Source organism: Hippichthys cyanospilos, chromosome 11 (assembly GCF_059441005.1).
Source record: "Hippichthys cyanospilos isolate Australia breed blue-spotted pipefish chromosome 11, RoL_Hcya_1.0, whole genome shotgun sequence".
Taxonomy (NCBI): Eukaryota; Metazoa; Chordata; class Actinopteri; order Syngnathiformes; family Syngnathidae; genus Hippichthys; species Hippichthys cyanospilos.
This window is the reverse complement of record NC_142379.1, coordinates 2,757,834-2,776,991: the sequence shown is the minus strand read 5'-3', so window position 1 is coordinate 2,776,991 and position 19,158 is coordinate 2,757,834. Positions and strand designations below refer to the sequence as shown.

At 39.6% G+C, this 19,158-nt stretch overlaps 1 protein-coding gene across 4 annotated transcripts in view; it reads left to right on the top strand.

Moving 5' to 3' along the window:
• The window catches only part of arhgap42b (Rho GTPase activating protein 42b), a 68,798-nt gene that overhangs the window by 38,059 nt on the left and 11,581 nt on the right, over window positions 1–19,158 (top strand). For 2 of the 4 annotated variants that reach the window (XM_088427580.1, XM_088427579.1), the window contains exons 5-15: window positions 8,774–8,875; window positions 9,016–9,126; window positions 11,505–11,609; window positions 13,564–13,693; window positions 13,965–14,065; window positions 15,015–15,124; window positions 15,986–16,045; window positions 17,421–17,499; window positions 18,525–18,564; window positions 18,637–18,699; window positions 18,768–18,842. In XM_088427580.1, coding sequence (XP_088283706.1) covers window positions 8,774–8,875; window positions 9,016–9,126; window positions 11,505–11,609; window positions 13,564–13,693; window positions 13,965–14,065; window positions 15,015–15,124; window positions 15,986–16,045; window positions 17,421–17,499; window positions 18,525–18,564; window positions 18,637–18,699; window positions 18,768–18,842 — 976 coding nt within the window. The remainder of the gene's footprint in view (window positions 1–8,773; window positions 8,876–9,015; window positions 9,127–11,504; window positions 11,610–13,563; window positions 13,694–13,964; window positions 14,066–15,014; window positions 15,125–15,985; window positions 16,046–17,420; window positions 17,500–18,524; window positions 18,565–18,636; window positions 18,700–18,767; window positions 18,843–19,158) is intronic. The other 2 variants (XM_088427582.1, XM_088427581.1) reach the window with 1 other exon arrangement.

Below are 19,158 nucleotides of genomic sequence, written 5' to 3'. Positions count from 1 at the left end.
CTTTATTCTATTAATAAAGGGGATGCATAACGCAACCGCGGCCACAGCTATAGCTTCTATTCTATGCGCCTTATAATGCGGTGCATCTTATATGTGAAAACCGTTTTGAAATAAGGCGGTCATTTAGGGTGCGCTTTGTAATCGGGTGTGCGGAAAATATAGTAATGAAATGTTTCTGAGGAATATAAGTTCATAAAACATTTTTTTTGTTTGGTTGGTTATTCAAGCTCATTATTTTAAAATGCCAGATTCTTCCCCTTACTAGACCAAATTGGTTGGACCCAATTTGTCACATGCCACCTCTCGTTACCTGTCAAGTTCATGATTTTTGTGAACAGATCTCTAATATGAACATTTTTCATTGAACATTTTTCCGTGGACACATTTTTATTTATAATTCTTGCTTTTTGAGAAAAGGTCTGACACTTCATGTTAATTATTTTCTGTGAACAAATATTTATTAAAAATTAAGTTAATGATTATGACTATTGTAATCCCAAAAGAGGACATTTTCTGCGGACTAATTTGTAATTGTCAATGCGTTGTTTTTTTAAATAAAGTACTATAAAGTACAATTGTCCGCTACAAGCCCGATTCACCTCTTTTCTGTTCAATTTCGTAGTCGTTCCATAAATTGACACCTTGAGCAGATCCGCACATTTGCTTTACGAGTGGATTGCCCCCTGGTGGCTTGTAAAAAAAAACAAAAACTGCCATATAGCCAATAAGCCACGCTGGACTATAAACTGCAGGGTTCAAATCATGAGAAAAAAGTTTTATGGTCACAGATGTACATGGAAAATCGCTGAATGTTATCAGTCAAATTTAAAAGCAATAATTCCGGCCAGGGAGGCTGGAATGGACTAATTCCATTTCTTTTCATTGAAGTCTTTTGAGCGATCTGCCTTCCCCTTCCCCCTCGCCGCTTTTCAGCGTTATTATCGCACATGTTTATAGAGCGGCTCTTTGAAGGCCCGCTACCCACGTCACTCTTTACTCCGTCCACTTCCTCCTAATGGCTCTCTCCTCTCGGTACGGCCAAACATTAGCCCGCGCCGGAAGAAGATGAAAGGAACGCAGGCCATCACGAGTGGCGACTTTTCCACTGTTCCGAGAACGCCGAGCCACGGGCGGCCTTCTGACCCCGCCTCCATTGGCTGCCTCCGCCCAACCCCCGCCTGGCCCCCTTCCAGTTAGCGCCTTATTTGGCCGAACCGCGAGTAATCCCTGGAGGTCACGTATGGATGCTTCGCCTCGGCGGGTGCTGACGCGTGACGCTCGCCGCACGCCGCGTAGACTGCATCGCTGCAGGGGAAATCCACGTACATCCCGTGACAGCTTCCCAATGCGCACCGGTGGCAGAACAACCACAACTACGTTTGTTCAGATTATGGAAAAAATACTCTTTTAATCGCTTGTATACATATGTAGGTTAGCTTTAGCAACACCATCCAAAAATTGAAAAATGCTCTAGTCTGTCTTTGTAGTTTGTGAAGTGATGATGACACTTTAAGACAAAGCCATTAGCTGGTCTCTACCGCCACCTTCTGTCTTGAGGTGAAACACAAGTCAACAAAGAATTTTCTGTTTGCTGACATAGTTTGAGCGCCGCTCAACGGAACGTTGCAAAAATCGCAGGAAAATCAATGTCATAAATCCTATTAAAATGCATCTCAAAAATTGTAATTATAATGGTTTTCCATGGTCCGAAATTTGGACACTGATTATCTATGTACATAAAATCTCGCACGTCCAGCTGTAATTACATAGAAATGTCAAAATTGGTGAATTTTGACATTTTTAAACTTTTGAAGAACTTTTGAAAGTTTGACAAAATTTTGCTGCCATAGCTTGTTTTTTTTGTATCATAAATCAATTTATCAATGGATTTATCATTGCCCATTTAAAAAATGGTTTATTAGATTTATAAGATTTCTTTTCTGATTATTTATTGTTTCTATATACGCTCAAAGGGACAGTCCGCCTTTTTAAAATAGTAAAATGTTATTATTTTGTCTTTAATTTCATGCCTACACTATTTAAGTATAATCAAAACTTTTTTATAGACATTTTGCCACTTTATGTCAAGCTGAAAAAGACATCACATGTACTGAAAAGCTCACGTAACGACCAATCACAGCTTAGCTTGTGAATGTCACATGACAAAATGGTGAGCTGTGATGGGTCATTAGACGAGCCTTGAACACAAGATGTTAACTATGGACAAAATATTAATTTTTTAAGAATTTTTTTAACATAAACATAGATTTGTCTGAACTAAACTACCTCAAGCTATTTATCTTTTTTATTTTATTTTCTTCGTGTGTGTGATGGCTGCTTTAAGCCCCGAATCGCTAGAGGAGCTTTGAACTCATGGGTTTTAGCTTCAGTTTATAGAGAAGGATAAAAAAAAAAATAATAATAATCACATTATTATGTTCCGGTTGAAAAATTTCGTCAGCAGGGTCAGCGCGGAGGTCCGTCGCTGGCTGACTTTGAAGAATGAATGCAAACAGGCACACAAGAAACGCGACCACTGCTTATTAAAACATGTCCGTGCACACACCTCAAATAGTTGGTAGCTAATTTGGGTGTCAGTTGAAGGACGTGACATTTACATTTTTTCATGTTAAGTCCGAAATGTGATAATTACACTGTACGCTGCATACTGTATCGAACACCACCCTGACCATGACCTTTTAATTTCGACAAAAATCTCCAGCCAGGGTTAGAATTTACTCGTTCGCACAATTCTGAAATGCCGCTCACTAAAGTCCTGTCTAATTATAAAAGTTTGATTTAGTCCAGGAGTGTACAGGGGGAAACAAATCCAGATTAGTCATTTTTAATAAACGTTAGCCGAAATGTGTCCTGCTTTTTTTGCACAGTTGAATACAATAGTGCACCACCATCTTAGTGGTTGACTGTGGAATTACACATGAAATAAATGATAGAATGAAAAAAAAAATAGAGATCAGTAAAATAACAAGAGTACAAACCCAGAACCCGCGAAATAGAGCCCAGTTTAGTCTGGGTTTAGTCGGCGTTTTGGAGAGTCTGGCACATTTCCATTCTTTATTTTTTCAATCAGATTTTTAGCGCATAGATCTTAATTTGTGGACTTGTCACTAGATAAAGCAAATACGGTATTTTCCATACTATAAGGCGTGCCTAAAACAAATTTTAAAACTGTTTTCATACATAGGGCGCACCTCATTATAAGGTACAGAGAATAGAAGCTACAATAGGCTGAGGTTGCGTCACGCATCCGCTAGATGGACCTGCGCTAAATGCAATGTCAACAAAACAATCAGATAATCAGTAAACTTTATGAATAGACAATCAGAAATTAGATGATTTTTGGAAAGTACGATCAGAAGAACGGGGGGGGGGGGGGGGGGGGGTACCACTTGACTATATTAAAAGGCTGTTTAAATAAATGCCAAGACGAATCAAGAGTTTCAAAGCATAATTCTCATTCAATTCAATATTAAACTTAATTTCTTTCATCAAATTGCAGTCAAAAAGCTTTAAATACATTCTTGTGTTGATTTAAAAAAAAAAAAACAGTTTCTAGATTTATTTGACAAAATCACACTTTCATAGAATATCAAAATTTCAAACAGGGTGTCTTTTAGGTGCGCCTTATAGTGCGGAAAATACCGCAGCAACATTTTTGGGGTGGGGCATCAGATAGTCCGTATAGCGGGCTGAACGTCATTGCTTAGTTTGTTTATTTTTTCTTCCGTTTTATGTCATTTTTCATTTATCGTTCAGGCGTTTTTAGCTACGTGCGATTACAATCTTTCATGTCGGGAAAAGCCGTTTGAAAGCAACACGCAGGTGATATCTGCTCATCTTATTTCTGAAACGTGTGCGCTATTTGGATGTTTTATCTTCTTTACTGTACAAGCTCCCCGCTGCTTACATCTGTTGCCATGGTGATGAGAGGCTACAATGGCCGCGCGGCTCATTAGGGCGGGCGTCTGGAATATTAGCGACGAGTATGCACCTTGTCAGCATTCATTTTGCACTCTCGTTATTTGGGACATTATACCGGTTGGCTCGCTGGATTGCCACAATATTAGGTACGCTTGTACAGCTAATGACATGCAGGGGAGACATTTTCACAAGGACGCCAGGTATACTGCTAACACCGGTTAATCTTAATTATCAATAATCTTAATGATCTGATGACAAAAAAAAAATGTTTTAGAGTTCCATTTGAATATTGAAAAACCAGAAAAAAAGTCACTTACATAAGTATTTGTCAGTATTGTTAGAATAAAGTCATAGTTTATCAAGCTAGCTAGCTTAGCCATAGAAGTGTTAAAAAATGCTAGCTGGATTTTTCAAAACTAGCTCTAAGTATAAAAAAGATTGTGACTACTGCTCCCTTGTGACTGTCAGGATTGCCTAGTGTTAAAAAACAAGTGGCGTTCCACAGGTGTCAATACTAGGGACACTATACATTACTGTCAAAATGTGAAATTCCACAAAACCTAAAAAAAAAAAAAAACTAGAAAAAAAGATGGATTCTTGGGTGGATCAGTAGGTATGCAGATATGTAGGTAAATACTCTTCGATAAAAGACACCTTAGTTCTCAAACTGTTATTTTATTGTAAGAAATATGCAAATATATTCTTGTAAAATATGCATCTTAGAAATATTCATGGCAGTTTGCCAGATTCATGTGACGGCTCTCAATCCCTTGAGCGCTTTCAATTGCTTTAGCATGTTTGTTTTCTTGGTCTCCGCATGCAGATATGCGCTTTTAACGATACAACATAATCATTTATTTATTTCAGACTCCGGCCCTCGGGGATCCCGGGCCTTAGTTTGAGAACCATCGGCACGCAGGTCGCGTATCCCAACATTCACACGGAGAAGACAGATGCATAGCGGTCATCCGCGCTACTGGTGTTTGCTAACGCAGAATTTCGCGCATAGGATCTTGTTCAAATCCTGACGCATATTATCCCAAAGCCGCGCGGCTAGCATCGAAACGCACAATGTTGCTCGGCATCGGAATATTGGCTTCCCGCATGTGATTTATTCATGAGGGAGTACAAAGCTATCAGATGCGCAAATCTCCCAGGTGCTACAACAGACCTGAACGCGCGTGTGTGTGTGTGTTTGTCGAGTGTCTATGTTTGTCACCGGGCGCTCACAAGTGCTTTGTTTCAATTCTTTTCCCAGCCAGCTGATTACTCTTGGGCACGCGGGATCAGTTTGGGTCAAAGATTGCTCGGCGGGTGCGCTGCGGGAGTATAAACGCTAGCATAGCACATCTAACGCGCCTCGGTGCGCCGTGCCGGTGATCAACAAGGCCAATAAGGAAATGGAGACATGGGAAGCGTTTTCCATAGCTGTCCCTAGCTGGCTATTACCGTATTTCCCCATGTATAGGGCTTTTCATTGAAATATATTCCTCAAATCAGGGGTGCGCGTTATTTATAAGCATAACAAATTGAGGATAATTTTGAGGGTCAAAATGAACAGAAAATTTAAACAGAAAAAAAGGCATTCAGCATTATACGGAGGAACAACAAATTATGATACATTTTGAGTCAAAATGAACACCTCTCATATATATATATATATATATATATATATGGCCATCTAATTATTTTCAGATAAGTCTTGCTGTCAACTCTGCAAGCACTAGTGATACCGACTACCTATTACCTATTATTGTGCAAACTGCACCGCATTTCCATGAATGTCCACTGTGAGGTGCACTAGAGTGAGAAAAAAATCTCTAAAAGAATTGATATGTTAGATATGATTACCATCACAGAGGTTGTGTAAGAAAATTTTCTGTGCTAATTGAGACGTCTCAAGCAGTTTAAACAAAGTATTGAGATTCCGTCGGCTTTAAATATCGGTTATCGGCCTACTTGACAACCGATAATTGAAAAAAGCATATCTAATTTGGAAACACTTTGGCTGCAAAAAGACCCCCATATAATACGCTAATGACGTAGCCTCTCCTAGCTTAGCTTTCCTTGACAACTGATAATTGAAAAAAAGCATATCTCTAATTTGTAAACACTTTTGCCGCAAAAAGACCCCCATATAATACGCTAATGACGTAGCCTCTCCTAGCTTAGCGTCGACAATAGACACACAGCTCAAAAGTTCCGCGTTTTACTGTATATTCCTAGAGTATTACTCCATAGATTGTGTTTGGAATGAAAAATAGTGGCGGGGGGGGGGCTTTGTTTGTTTCCACCTTTGACTAGCAAAGAAACAAAGCAAGGTGACAGAATACGACTGGCGCCTCCTCACATTTTCACTCCTCAGTCCCCGCGGTGTGAAATTGCTTGGCGGGAAGCGGCGAGCAGCAGTTAGCTGCACGCGCGCGCCGGTCCGACTCCCGCTTTAGCCGCGGGGGCCTCGGATAAAACCCAAGTTCTTAATTTATTGTGATTCCTGTAGTGAGTGTGTATGTGTGTGTTTTTTTTTTTTCACTCCCAGTGGGCTTCGCTTCACTCATATGCGCGCTTCCAAAATTATGTCACGTCACCGGAACTTCAGTACTGGGAATTTATTTTTTATTTTTTACCTCCAGAAAAAGTACTCGGAGGGTTCTTGGGGGAAATATATTTGCTGTCAACTTTGTATCATACTTAATCATGTTTATTTAGCCCGACGCCCGTTTGTGTTGCTTGTCTCTCTCGACAACAGCACCACCTTCATCCTCTGCCGACAAATCGATTGCGCGCCACACACGGCGGGTACGACGGGAAGAAGAAGCCACGTGGAATTATCTATTGATTTTTTTTTTTTTTTCTTATTTCTCGTCGTCGTGTCTCGTGGTGAGTTTTAACTCGCTCAGGCAGAACGCTCATGCGGGTCCACTTGCTGAACATCGGGGCCATGGGAATGAAAACAAACAAGCTGGGCTCTGGTTTCAACCCCCCCCCCCCCCCCCCAATCCCCCCCCCCCCCCCCCCCAACTTTTTTTTTGTGAAAGTGGCTTGTCCCAAGAGGTCGGAACACACAATTGCCTTCGAAAGAGGGCAGGCCTCTGATTTGGATCATTTTTGGGGAGGGTGTTAAAAGTCCGGTCTTGCGGACTGACGAGATGTCCGTCTGGCATGAAAAGCCCATTTCCTGTTCCTCTCCTGGGAACTTTCCGTCAGACCTTAGGGACCACCTTGGAAAAATACAAACGTCATCCTTCCACTTAAAAAAATGTTTTTAGCCCCAAGCAGACCCCGTTGCTAAATTTATGCTGCTGTTTTACCGTAAGCCTACCCCCACCATCCAGCCCCCAGAATCATTCACTCTTTCCCCTCGCCCTAATCTCTGTATAGGAACTTTTATGTAGTGGACCATGGAGTTCACCGAAAAGTCAACTAAAACCCCCAACTTTGCAATTATTCAAGAGCAAACGTCAAACAGATTGTGAATTATTCCTCAAAAAGAGCCTAAGTGCTAGCTTTGCTGTTATAACTTCCTTCAGTTTATTATAACATTAAACATGAATCCAAGAGAATTGCACACTCTGTATTAATCAAATGACGTAACTTTAGGTGCTAAAATTCTACCCCTATTGCAGTATTTTGACCATTTTGGGTCATTTTCTTCCACATCATTCTTGCGGTATTTTAGCCAAGGGATGGCACACTTGATAACCAAGTGGTTGTGCCTTGTTGAACTTTGACATGTTGTCACCATCTGGGTGAAATTTCAGCTCTTCTTTCAATGCTTTCATATTGGTTTGGAATGCCTTTAACGTAAAAATTATTGGCTTGGACTAATTGGGTTAATGCTAGCACGATTTAGATTCCTAAACAGGCTAACGGATGTAGCAGGAATGTCAAGGTAGCCATTACTTAGCAGTGGAACCTCGAGAAATTTTTCATAAGGGTGGCCATTTAAAATCTCGGTGGTGAACCAAGCTAAAACCCATAATTTCAGATTTCGTGAGAAGAGAAGAATCAGAATTTTCCCACATTGTTTGATGAAGCGAGAATGCTAATGTTTGCTAAGCGCTAACTTGATACTAATCGCGAGTTGTGGTAAATGCTAATCATTACGGTGGTACCACGACTTACAAACACCTCGTTACGAAAAATTTCATTTCGCTAACTCGATGCTACAGCTAGTTATCCTATTTACTAAGTAAGTAAGTAAACATTTCTAGCAACTCTTTGATAAAAACTTTTAAATATTTACAATCTACCCCTGTGGGCTGCACTTGTTTCAAGACACAATGGTGAAGTCACGCTTGCAAAAGTTACTTGCAAGACAGGAAGTGCTTAATGCTAAAACATCCGGTTTTCTTTTCACTATAAAATACAACGTTACACTTACAAAATAAAGCAAACATGTATATAGAAACTGACAGAATATGTACATGAGAAAATTATTACAATCTGTAACCATAATAGTTCCGCACGTTTGTTTGCTAACTCAATTGAAGTGATGTGATACAGGTGTTTTTTTTTTTTTTATTATTTATTTACAAGGGTACTTCATACCTATTTTACACATTTGCCTGCTTTCATCAACCGGAAAAAAAGAATCTATTAATATTCAGTACGTTAATAAGTTGCATTTTTCCTTCTGAATGTAGTACATGGCAAAATAGCAACACTGAAAAAAACAACTTGCTAATTCCATTCAAAACTCGTTAAGAATGAATTGCCTTGACGCAGCACGAGTGAATGTGCTATGACTGCCCCCTAGTGGCCGCTGCGTCACACTTTCCCAACATCTGCTCTTTATAAGCTCCTATTTATCTTTTCCTTTTTATTTTAGGACGGGAAGAAGAAATTCGATAAAGAGACGGAGAAATATTACTCCGCGCTTGAGAGACACCTCAACCTGTCGTCCAAAAAGAAAGAAGCTTATCTTCAAGAGGTAAAAACCCAAACAAACATTTTTTTTCTTTTTCTTTTGAAATCACTAATGCAGCTTCGCCTGTCATCTCAAAACGGGTAAAGCTCGGACTCACCTCTCTTTGACTGGACGCTGACCCGCTTGTTTTTGTCGCTTGGCAGGCCGACACGCAGATTGATAAGGAGAGGCAGCTCTTCTACGACGCGTCCCTGGAGTACGTCTTCAAAATACAGGAAGTGCAAGAAAAGAAGAAGTTTGAGTTTGTGGAGCCAGTAAGTAGAACTTTCCTGACGTTTTGTTTTTAGAGCATCATGCACACGACAAGTGAAAGCGTGCAAAACTAATATAAAAAAATATGGTCGTTTAGAGTACTTGAATAATACGTTTTATAAGTTATAATAAGTTATAAATATTTGTTTTTACTTATCCTGACTTCAAAATGAAGCAGAGTTAAACGGGCTTTTTTTTGGGGGGGCGGTATTAGCACTATTACTTCGATTCACAAATTATGTGCAATAGATTTTGAATGAATGGTTGAATGAAACTTTTTTTTTTACATATTTAAAGTAATAATTATAATACATATTACTACTTTTAATAATATAAAATGTTCGTATTTTTGCTCTCGAGAAACATAAGTGAGATTTTATTTAGAAGTCAATACGACAGTAGCCATTTCCGCGCACTTAAACAGCACATTTGAAGAAGCTTGCTTTGTTAAGAAGTGATCAGTAGGAACGGCAACTTTCATTTGACTCACTTTTATCTATTCAACAAAAAGCCATCAAACGGCTCTCACCAGCCTCTGTGGTGCTAACCGCTAATACTGCTAGCGTATAATGTTGTGGCGGCTGATTGCACTGCTAGCTGCTAACAACATAGCCACCGCTAATTGCTGTTAACCGGCAGCGTATATTACAACGTCTGCGTAGTTTCCGGATTATAAGGCGCACCTTCAGTGAATGGCCTATTTTCAAATATTTTTCAAATGTAGATTGCACCACATTTGTGGAATTGTCACTATTTAAATCAATCAATCAACTACGGTATTTTACCATACTATAAGGCGCATCGGATTATAAGGCGCACCTACAATGTATGACCTAATGTTTTCATATATAGGGCGCATTATAAGGCACATAGAATAGAAGCCACAGTAGTGGCTGGGTTTGCGTTATACATCCACTAGATGGAGCTGCGCTGAAGGGAACGTCAACAAAACAATCCGTTTTTGCACCCTAAATTTAGGCGCGGAAAATACAGTAAGTCTTTTTAAGGCAACGTTAATTAGCATAATTAACAGTTGATTTGACGAGCACTTAGTGATGTTGCCTTTGATGTGAAGCAAAACCGAGTATTATCTTTGTATAGGATTTTTTTTTAGCTTAGATCCAGCTCTCGCTTTGGATCTTGCTAGACGGCTTTGGTGTGCCTAATATTGTGACGTGCCCGCTCGCACCGCACCCGCGGGTGCGTCATAAAACCAACCATAACAACCCTCGCAGTGATTTCTAACATCTCCATCGGCAAAGGTGAGAGGTAATACGAAGTTCTCACTGTACTGTGGGAGACGTGAGAGGACAATCAAGTACCCCCCCCCCCCCCCCCCCCCCCCCCCCCCCCCCGCTTCCATTTGTTTACGTCAAGCAACCCAAATGTAAATCTGCCGGCCCAGCGGGTCACCGTGACGTGACTCAACCTTGCGGCCCCTGTGATGAATCTGCGCGCAGATAAGGTGATTCATCCTCGCGCCTTTGATACGGACGAGATCAAATCGGTGTTTGTGTTGGCGGGATTTGCCTGGGAGACGCTCGCCGGGCACAATATTAGGAACACCCGCACTTTCTGATAGGCTCGTGATTATCAAACCGGAACATTTCGCGACACTTCAAAACTTCACAGCCTGCTCAGAATCTTAATCAATTAAGTCTGGCTGCTCAATATTGCCTTTGTAGTCAAGTACTTTAAGTAGTTAAGTACTACTAGTCTAGTACTAGACTACTAATAGTCTTTTAAGTACTTATTCACTTAACTGAACTTATTCACTTCACTACAAAAATTCAATGTAAATCTTTACACATACTTTAAATTTTCCTTGGGCTTGAGAAGGTTCGAAAATAAGATAGTAGTGAATGAGTTGAAATACTAAAGTAGTCGATTACTTTGGGTTCTAAAGTTCCTTATTATTACTTAGGTATTTGATCACTTAAAGTGATTTCTGTAGTCTTTAATTCATTTTGTAACAGTTATGTTGGGATTAAGTCAGATATTTTTTTTTCTAAATTGTGATGAGTTGTTGTTGGCTCTGCAGTGTGAAAACAAAAAAAGTAATCTCCTTGTTTTTAAACCGCAACGAAAAAAAGCAATGAATTAATTTGCATTGAAATAATCAATACCGCAATCATTGTACCACACATGAGAGCAGTAAGTTGACATGATTTTGAGCCAAATACTTCAACTGCCATTTCCTGCGCACAACAACAACCAACTGTGGAGGAGTTTGGACCAAGAGGGTCACTCGGAAATAAACTTCGTATTGAACTTTTTTTAATCCGATTTCTGTGTTGATACAGTAATGTTTGTGTGTGTGTGTGTGTGTGTGTGTGTGTGTGTGTGTGTGTGTGTGTGTGTGTGCGCTGCTCATCCACAGCTCCTGGCCTTCCTGCAGGGCTTGTTTACTTTCTACCACGAGGGATACGAGCTGGCTCACGAGTTTGAGCCCTACAAGCAGCAGCTCCAGTTCAACCTCCAGAATGTAAGTTCTGACCCACATCTCACCGCACGTCCTGTACGCTCCTCTCGTTTACCGGAAATACGCCATGCATGTTTAGGTCACGACTGAGATCAAAGTTCTGCTTCTCTGTTCAAAATTTGCACCCGAATATAAGTGCGTTTAACTTCAATTTGGCGTCAAATTCTGCTTTTTTCCCATGATACCGTATATAAGACGCACCAACACTTTTGCAACAACTATAATGAAACACAATAAATCCTAAACACTTCATATTTCCTTGTATTCATATCCGTAAGTTATATACCGTAATTTCCCAAATATAAGACGCACCCTGGGGGAAATTTTGACCGGGCTTTTAGATGTTTTTGATGTGTGATATCAAAGGAAAAGCATACAAAAAAGGCAAAAAAATACTGTTTGTCTGGAGGTATACCCTATTGGTGTCAAACTTGGCCCATGTCAGGTTCATTTACTGCCATCAAAGGAAAAGCATACCAAAAAGGCAAAAAAATACAGCATACATTGTCAAAACATTACAACTTTCAGTATGCCATGCTGCCGTCTCGATTAAAAAGGGGAGGTCTGGAGGTATACCCCATTGGTGTCAAACTTGGCCCATGTCAGGTTCATTTACTGCCATTCAAAATTGGAAATATTGTACCGTTTATGGGGCGGGGGGGGGCTGCTCTAAAAACCACATCATCCTTTTCACTATGTATGTAATATCAACAGCGGCCAGCGGTTGGGGAGCACTGATTTATAGGATGCAGCCATACTTTTGGCCTTCACTTTTGGGAGAGGAAAAAAACGTGTCTTATAGTTGGGGAATTACGGTATTTATATTGTTGGAGGCATGCCTTTTTGCAAGCAATTTTTTAAAAAGTTTTTTTTTCCATAAAATGTCCCCCGCAATGTCCTTAATTTAAAAATAAGAAAGGTTAAGAGTCAAAGAAGAGCAAGCTGCGCTGGACAGCAGTGGCAGCCCCAGGGGCCCCGGCAATGGGCCTGACGCAGCAGCCGTTGCGCTGACATTTTACACTTGCTCTCCGCGCCCCGCGAGGCTGAGGGCTCCGATAGCGCCGCAAGGCTGCATCAGCATCTCGCGCTATGACACCCTGCGAGCCGTGATGAAAAGTCACAAACTTGGACTAGTACTTGCTTCCGCTACTTTGGCGGCTTTTTTTCCCCCATCTTGTTCATTTGAGCATTTATTTTTCTGACGATAGATAGATAGATAGATAGATAGATAGATAGATAGATAGATAGATAGATAGATAGATTCGATTAAAAAAAAAAGCCAACACTAGCTAGCAAGAAAGCTAGCTAGTTGTCTGGCTATTTAGCTAGCTAGCTAAATTGATTGTTCTGTTTTGATATTGAAAAAAGCTAGGTAACTGATTTGATTTTGGATTTAAAAAAATAGCTAGCCCTAGCTGGCTAGCAAGCACACTAGCTAGGGGTCTGGATAGACTTGTAGATATTTAGCTAGCAAGCTAGCTACTTGTCTGACTACCCTGCTGGATATTTAGCTCGATAGATTAATAGAGTGATGGATGTGTTTTGGGAGTGGAAAAACATAGTTTACTGAAGTGTTGGATTAAAAAATAGCTAACTCTAGCTGGCTAGCAAGCAGCTAGCTAGCTGTTTGTCTAGCCTGACCCTAACCGATTTGTTTTTAAATTAGAAAAAATTGCTAACCCTAGCTAGCTAGCGAGCGAGCAAGCTGGGTGTCAGTATCACCTTCTAAGTTTTTAGCTAGCAAGCTAGCTAGCTGTCTTGCTACCCTGCTAGATATTTAACTCGATATTTTAATAGATTTGTTTTGGGAGTGAAAAAAGACAGTTTACTGATGTGTTTTTGAATTATCGAAAAAAAAGAAAGCTAACCCGAACCCTAAGTACAAAATGTGATTACTTTTGACGATGCCGATGGCTACAGAGAGGAAGATCCAGAGCATGCTGTTCTCTACCCGCAGACGCGCAACAACTTTGTGAGCACCAAGCAGGAAGTGGAAAAACTGATGAGGAGGATCCGCTCTGCCGACCAGGACTACAAAGCTCCGGGGCGGTGGAGCATGGAGGGCTTCCTGTATGTGCAGGAGAAACGTGAGTGGCCGCGTTGCTAAGGCTGGAAGTGTCGCTCAAATTTTATCTGACAAAATCCTCAATGCTCAGTTAAACGCTAATTTATCTTCTTGGGTTTTGTTTTTTTTTCAAATTAATATACCCGTTGATGCCAATGCTAAGCTAATGGTAAAGTGGACTTGCACTTTTGGCCCTTTTTTTTTCCAAATCCAAACATCAAGACATTTCTTATAAAGGCTGATTTTAAGATGACTTTCAAATGATGAAAAAAACAAAACATTTTGTGTCTTAGGTCCTTTGGGCTGCACATGGGCAAGGCACTACTGCACTTATGAGAAAAGCGGCAAAACCTTGACTATGAGCAATACTGACAACAAATCAACCAATAAACAGGTGCTTTACTCTCATTTTAATTTCTTTAAGTTTTTGCTTTTTTTGTCTCGGCTGTAGTTTGGTCTTTGCTTCGCTTTGAGTTTTGGAATTTCTTTTAAACATATTTTAACGCAATGTTCATTGTACTGTTATCGCAACGTGTTGGATACACGTGGTATGTGAACGTTGTTCAACAGCAAGCCAAACTCGTTAGTCTCATGAGCCAGGTTAGCTGAGCGTCTTGCTCCTTTTATTACAAATGGGGTGACTTGAGGTTCATGAACATTCAGAGTGAAACTGAAAACAAAACGAAATTAGCATTAGCACTTTGCTAACGAAATAAATGCGTCACAAATGACTTCCGTAGAAAATGAATTAGCATAGATGCTAACGTCAGCTAGCAATTAGCGATGCTAAACGAACACGTTCGCGATCTTTTAATATGCTAATTTGTCCATTAACATTCATTTACATTCAGCCAAAACAATGTCTAGAACACCGCAAAATACAGGACTTACAGCCATTGCGTTCGGAGGGACAAGAAAGCACGAAGACAAACGCAATGTCCAACCGGAAGTAGGTCAGTTGCGCACGTTCTTTTCTAAGCATGGCCCAAATGCTACCGTTACATACGGTGACTTCCTGTTTGCACCTTCAAAATAGGGTAGAAAACGGAAGCTAAATACATGGAACAAACACGTGATTGTAAACAGAACAAAAGAACTACAACATTTTGGGAACATTTCTGAACAAATATTACTGTGGGCAGAACATTCATTGTTTTCTTTCAGACTAGCTTCATATTTGTTTATGTACTCATTTAATTTAGGTTAGTTTAATTTTGAAACTGTAGGTGTCCATACTAAGGCATGGGGGCCTTTTATGGCCCTCTGTCTATTCTCAAGTGGCCCGCCACATTTCATTTTTAATTTTTATGTAATTTTTTAACTCTGTTGTGCGTATCTTTTAGAACAGTCAGGTCCTCAACCAGCCCGAGATGTTCAAGCTCAAGTCATGCATCCGGCGGAAAACGGACTCCATTGACAAGCGCTTCTGCTTCGACATTGAAGTGGTGGAAAGGTCTGGGACTCGGCATGAAATTACTTGCGATATCTTCAAAAAAAGTCTAACATTTCTTGCCTTTTTAAAATGGGACTATTTCCCGCTATCTTTATTCAAGGTTGGAGAAAAAACTCGATGGAAACGAGATGTTTTTTTGTCTTCCATCAAACGCAATTTAAGCCAGCGTTTGCGTTGTGTAGGGTAATTGCATATCCATGGCACCAGGTGGTGCTGTGGCGCTCTCATTGTCAAAGTCTGTGCAAGAGTTAGAAGCACATTAAGATTATTTTGAAAAAAAAAATTGCACAATGTATTATTCCTTTTTCATCAGGTTAAAATATTGACTTGGTACGTTAGTTTTCCAGAGCAATTTAAATTTGATTTATTGATTTATTTTTCCAGCATCAAACGGTCCAGTTGGTCAAAATTTGAATAAGGATTGACATATTTTTCTTTCAGACACTTTTATGCACTTAAAAGTTTTTTTTTTTTTTTCGGATTCAGAATCATCTGTAACCTATAAACAAATATAAAAAGTTTTTTTTTTGTCTTTTGTGAATGTAAAAAAAAATTCAATTTTACAATTTTTATACTTAATTAATACTTCATTTTCATAGTTGTCAACTTGGCCAATGCGTGAGATTCTGAGTGTGAGTTGTGGCCTACAGCAGCTTGATATAAATGCTCCCATTTTATCATTTTGTGTTTATTTTTGCCATGGCTCTCCTTGCCCACATATTTGGGCATATGTCAATGCGATTTTTTTTTTTCTGTGAACTTTTAATTAAATAGTGAACCATGAATATGTGGGGGATTACTGTCACCTCAATATTTTAAACCCACTCCCAGTCCCTTTTCTTCTTCTTCATGTCAATGTAGAAACGGCGTCTGCCGCCGCGGAACTCTTTTCAGGCCGCATCGGTTGTACTGTAAAGTCCGGTACGTTGCATGTGTCCGTGTTTGTGCGTGTGTGTGTGTGTGTGTGTGTGTGTGTGCACCGCTTTTGTGTGATTAGCATCTTCTTCTTCTGCCTTGCTGGGACGGAACGCGCATCTGCTGCTAATGTGCATTTTTACTATGATTGTTATCATGAAAATCAATTTCAGGCAAATGGAGTTGAATTTTGAATGTTGACTTTTAATGTAAAATCAGGTTCTATTAAACCCAAAATCGGTTTTATGTGACCCCACTAATCGTAATTAATCGTGATTAATATTGTCTTTGTGGAATAAGAATGAAGCAGCAAAATGCACCTGTTTTTATCCATCCCAGGGGGCGGCCATTTTGTCACTTGCTGTCCACTGAAGATGACATCAGAGTTGTTCAGGAAACAACCAATCACGGCTCACCTGGTCCACAATAACAACTGTGATAATAATGCATTTTATTTGTACTGCACTTTACATTGAAAGAAGGCAATAGGGAGCTGAAATTTCACCCAGATGGTGACAACGTGTCAAAAATAGCATCGCCACCTAGTTATCACATCACAATCAACGACATTTGCAATTCAATTAAAAGCAATTTCACAACGGTCATGTGATGCTCACAATCTGAGCCGTGATTGGCCGTCACCTGAGCAACTGTGATGTCATTTTCAGATGATTCCGAGCAGCAAAATGGCCGCCCCTTGAAATGAGAGAAAAAAAATAGAGCTTCTGCTTAATTCATATTCTACAAACGCTGGATTAATCAAGATAATGCATTTAAATTAATTCAGCTGCATGAAACATTTTTTTTATTAATATTTTTGGGATGACTTCCCTTTTAAGATGACTAAAAATAAATATATATATATGTATATATATATATATATATATATATATAATCAACAGTATATGCTGCAGGGAAAAAGCCAGTCCTCGAAGAATGAAGTCACATTTTTTCCAGGGGAATGAAAAAAGGTCATAAATCGGATAAAAATACGTAATATATATATTTTAAAGGAAAAGTCGTAATATTCCCAGAGAAAGTCGTATTTTGTCAAGGGAAAGGGCTGTAAATGTTAGGAGGATAATGATAATAAACTACTATTGTGAAAACGGGTGATTATATCCCAAGCTATTGCGCAACACCTCATCAAATCTTTTGAGCGCTTTTTGTGCGGCGCACCGAGGTGATGAAAAAGCGGATGCATGATTGGTGTGCGGTGGCGAATCACGCTAGCGCTGGGCAGCTTTCAATCAATCAAGCGTGCATTAGAAATGTGCTCCTGCTGGCCGTTTAAGTGTGACCGCAGCTAGTGTAAACACGCCAGGGGCAATGACGTCATTTTGACGCCAGTTTTGTTTTGTTTTTTTCTCCCCTCACCCAGGCATGGTATCATGACGCTGCAGGCGCTGTCCGAGTCCAACAGGAGGCTTTGGCTAGAGGCCATGGATGGCAAGGAGCCGGTGAGGAACCAACCCCATTGGGAACAGTCGAACCGTGTGCACAAAAAAGAAGAAAAAGTAAAAAAAAGCTAGTACTCAAACATGTGCCATTGGCGCCCTCAAGTGTTTGATGCTAGTAACTACAAGCTGCTCATTATACAGCGCTTTCGTTCAACCCAAACTTTGGTGCTTCTCAAATTTAATAAAAGGTTAAAAGAAAATGTTGGTAAAATAGAGCAACAAAAATAACCAAGTTATTTAATGAAAAAACTTTTTCGTTTTGTTTTGTACAAAAACAAGTTGAGACCGACTAATGAGCCTGAGGTGAAAATAAACGTAAAAAAACGTAATATTAATTAAAACAATCTAATAGTGATAATTATTATTTTTATAATAATGATAATAATTAATTTCCATGTTCTATTTGTTTTTTTATCCATCCACTTCTAATCATCATTTATTTAATTATAAAAATTATGTCATAATTTTAATTAAGTTTATGATATTTTTAAAATAAAGATTGATAAATATTTGAAGGATCCAGGAAATTCACCCAATTTTGTGATTGTGTGAACTGTGTCAAATGGTGAATTTTAATTATAAAATAGTTTTCATTTTTACATTTTAATTGTAGATTTTCTATTTTTGTGTATTTAAAAAAACTGTTGTTTCATAAAATACATTTTATATTGCTAACATTTTCAGTTCTTTATTTCTTTACAATAAATAAAATGACAATTTTTTTTGACATTTTAACTGTAGTAATTTCTCGTATTCTGCTACAACAAAAACAAATTAGCTTAAAAAAAATCAACCTTTTTTTTTTTTTACAAAACAATAGGTGACCTACTCATGATTCTTAGGTGAAAATAAAATAAGAAAAAAAATATAAATTCTTGATAAAATATATATGTAAGTGATTCAATGAACACAACTATGAGAGGGATCTCAAAAAAAAAAAAGCAAAATGGGGCTGCAATCATTCTGAAAACATGTTCAAATGAATGAACAATTTCGCTTTGTTTTTTTGGGGTGTAATTGTCCAGATTTACAACCTGCCTGCCATCCTGAGCAAGAAGGAAGAGAGTAAGTGCGCCCTTAAACGCGCGGCGCGGCGCGGCCTTGGCGGCTGACCGAAAATTGCTCTCGACGTTGCAGCGTTCCTCAACGAGGCCGGCTTCAACTTCGTCAGGAAGTGCGTCCAGCTGGTGGAAAGCAGAGGTGCGCCGTCTTCCAAACCGCCGCAGATATTCCGGAAAGCCACTCCGACTTGTCGCTTTTGCGCGCAGGAATAAATACCATGGGGCTGTACCGGATCGGAGGCGTCAACTCCAAAGTGCAGAGGCTGATGGCCACCGTTTTTTGTAAGTAGCCACAGGAGGAGATTTCAGCCGTTTCTACTGATCCGGGGCGATGATGTCACCGATTAGCGGCTAGCTGGGCGTTAGCCTGCATGCAAGGTCCCCGTTGTTTACTAGCATAGTTTAACCTGGTAAAAAGTTCATCGGTGTCTCTTATTCTCTTTAAATTACCGTATTTTCCGCACTGTAAGGCGCACCTAAAAGCCTTATTTTTTTTAAAAGCTGATGGTGCGCCTTATAATCAGGTGCGCCTTATATATGGATCAATTGAAGGAAGCTGTACCTGTTTCTTTAGTGTGTTTACAGTTGAACAAGGTTG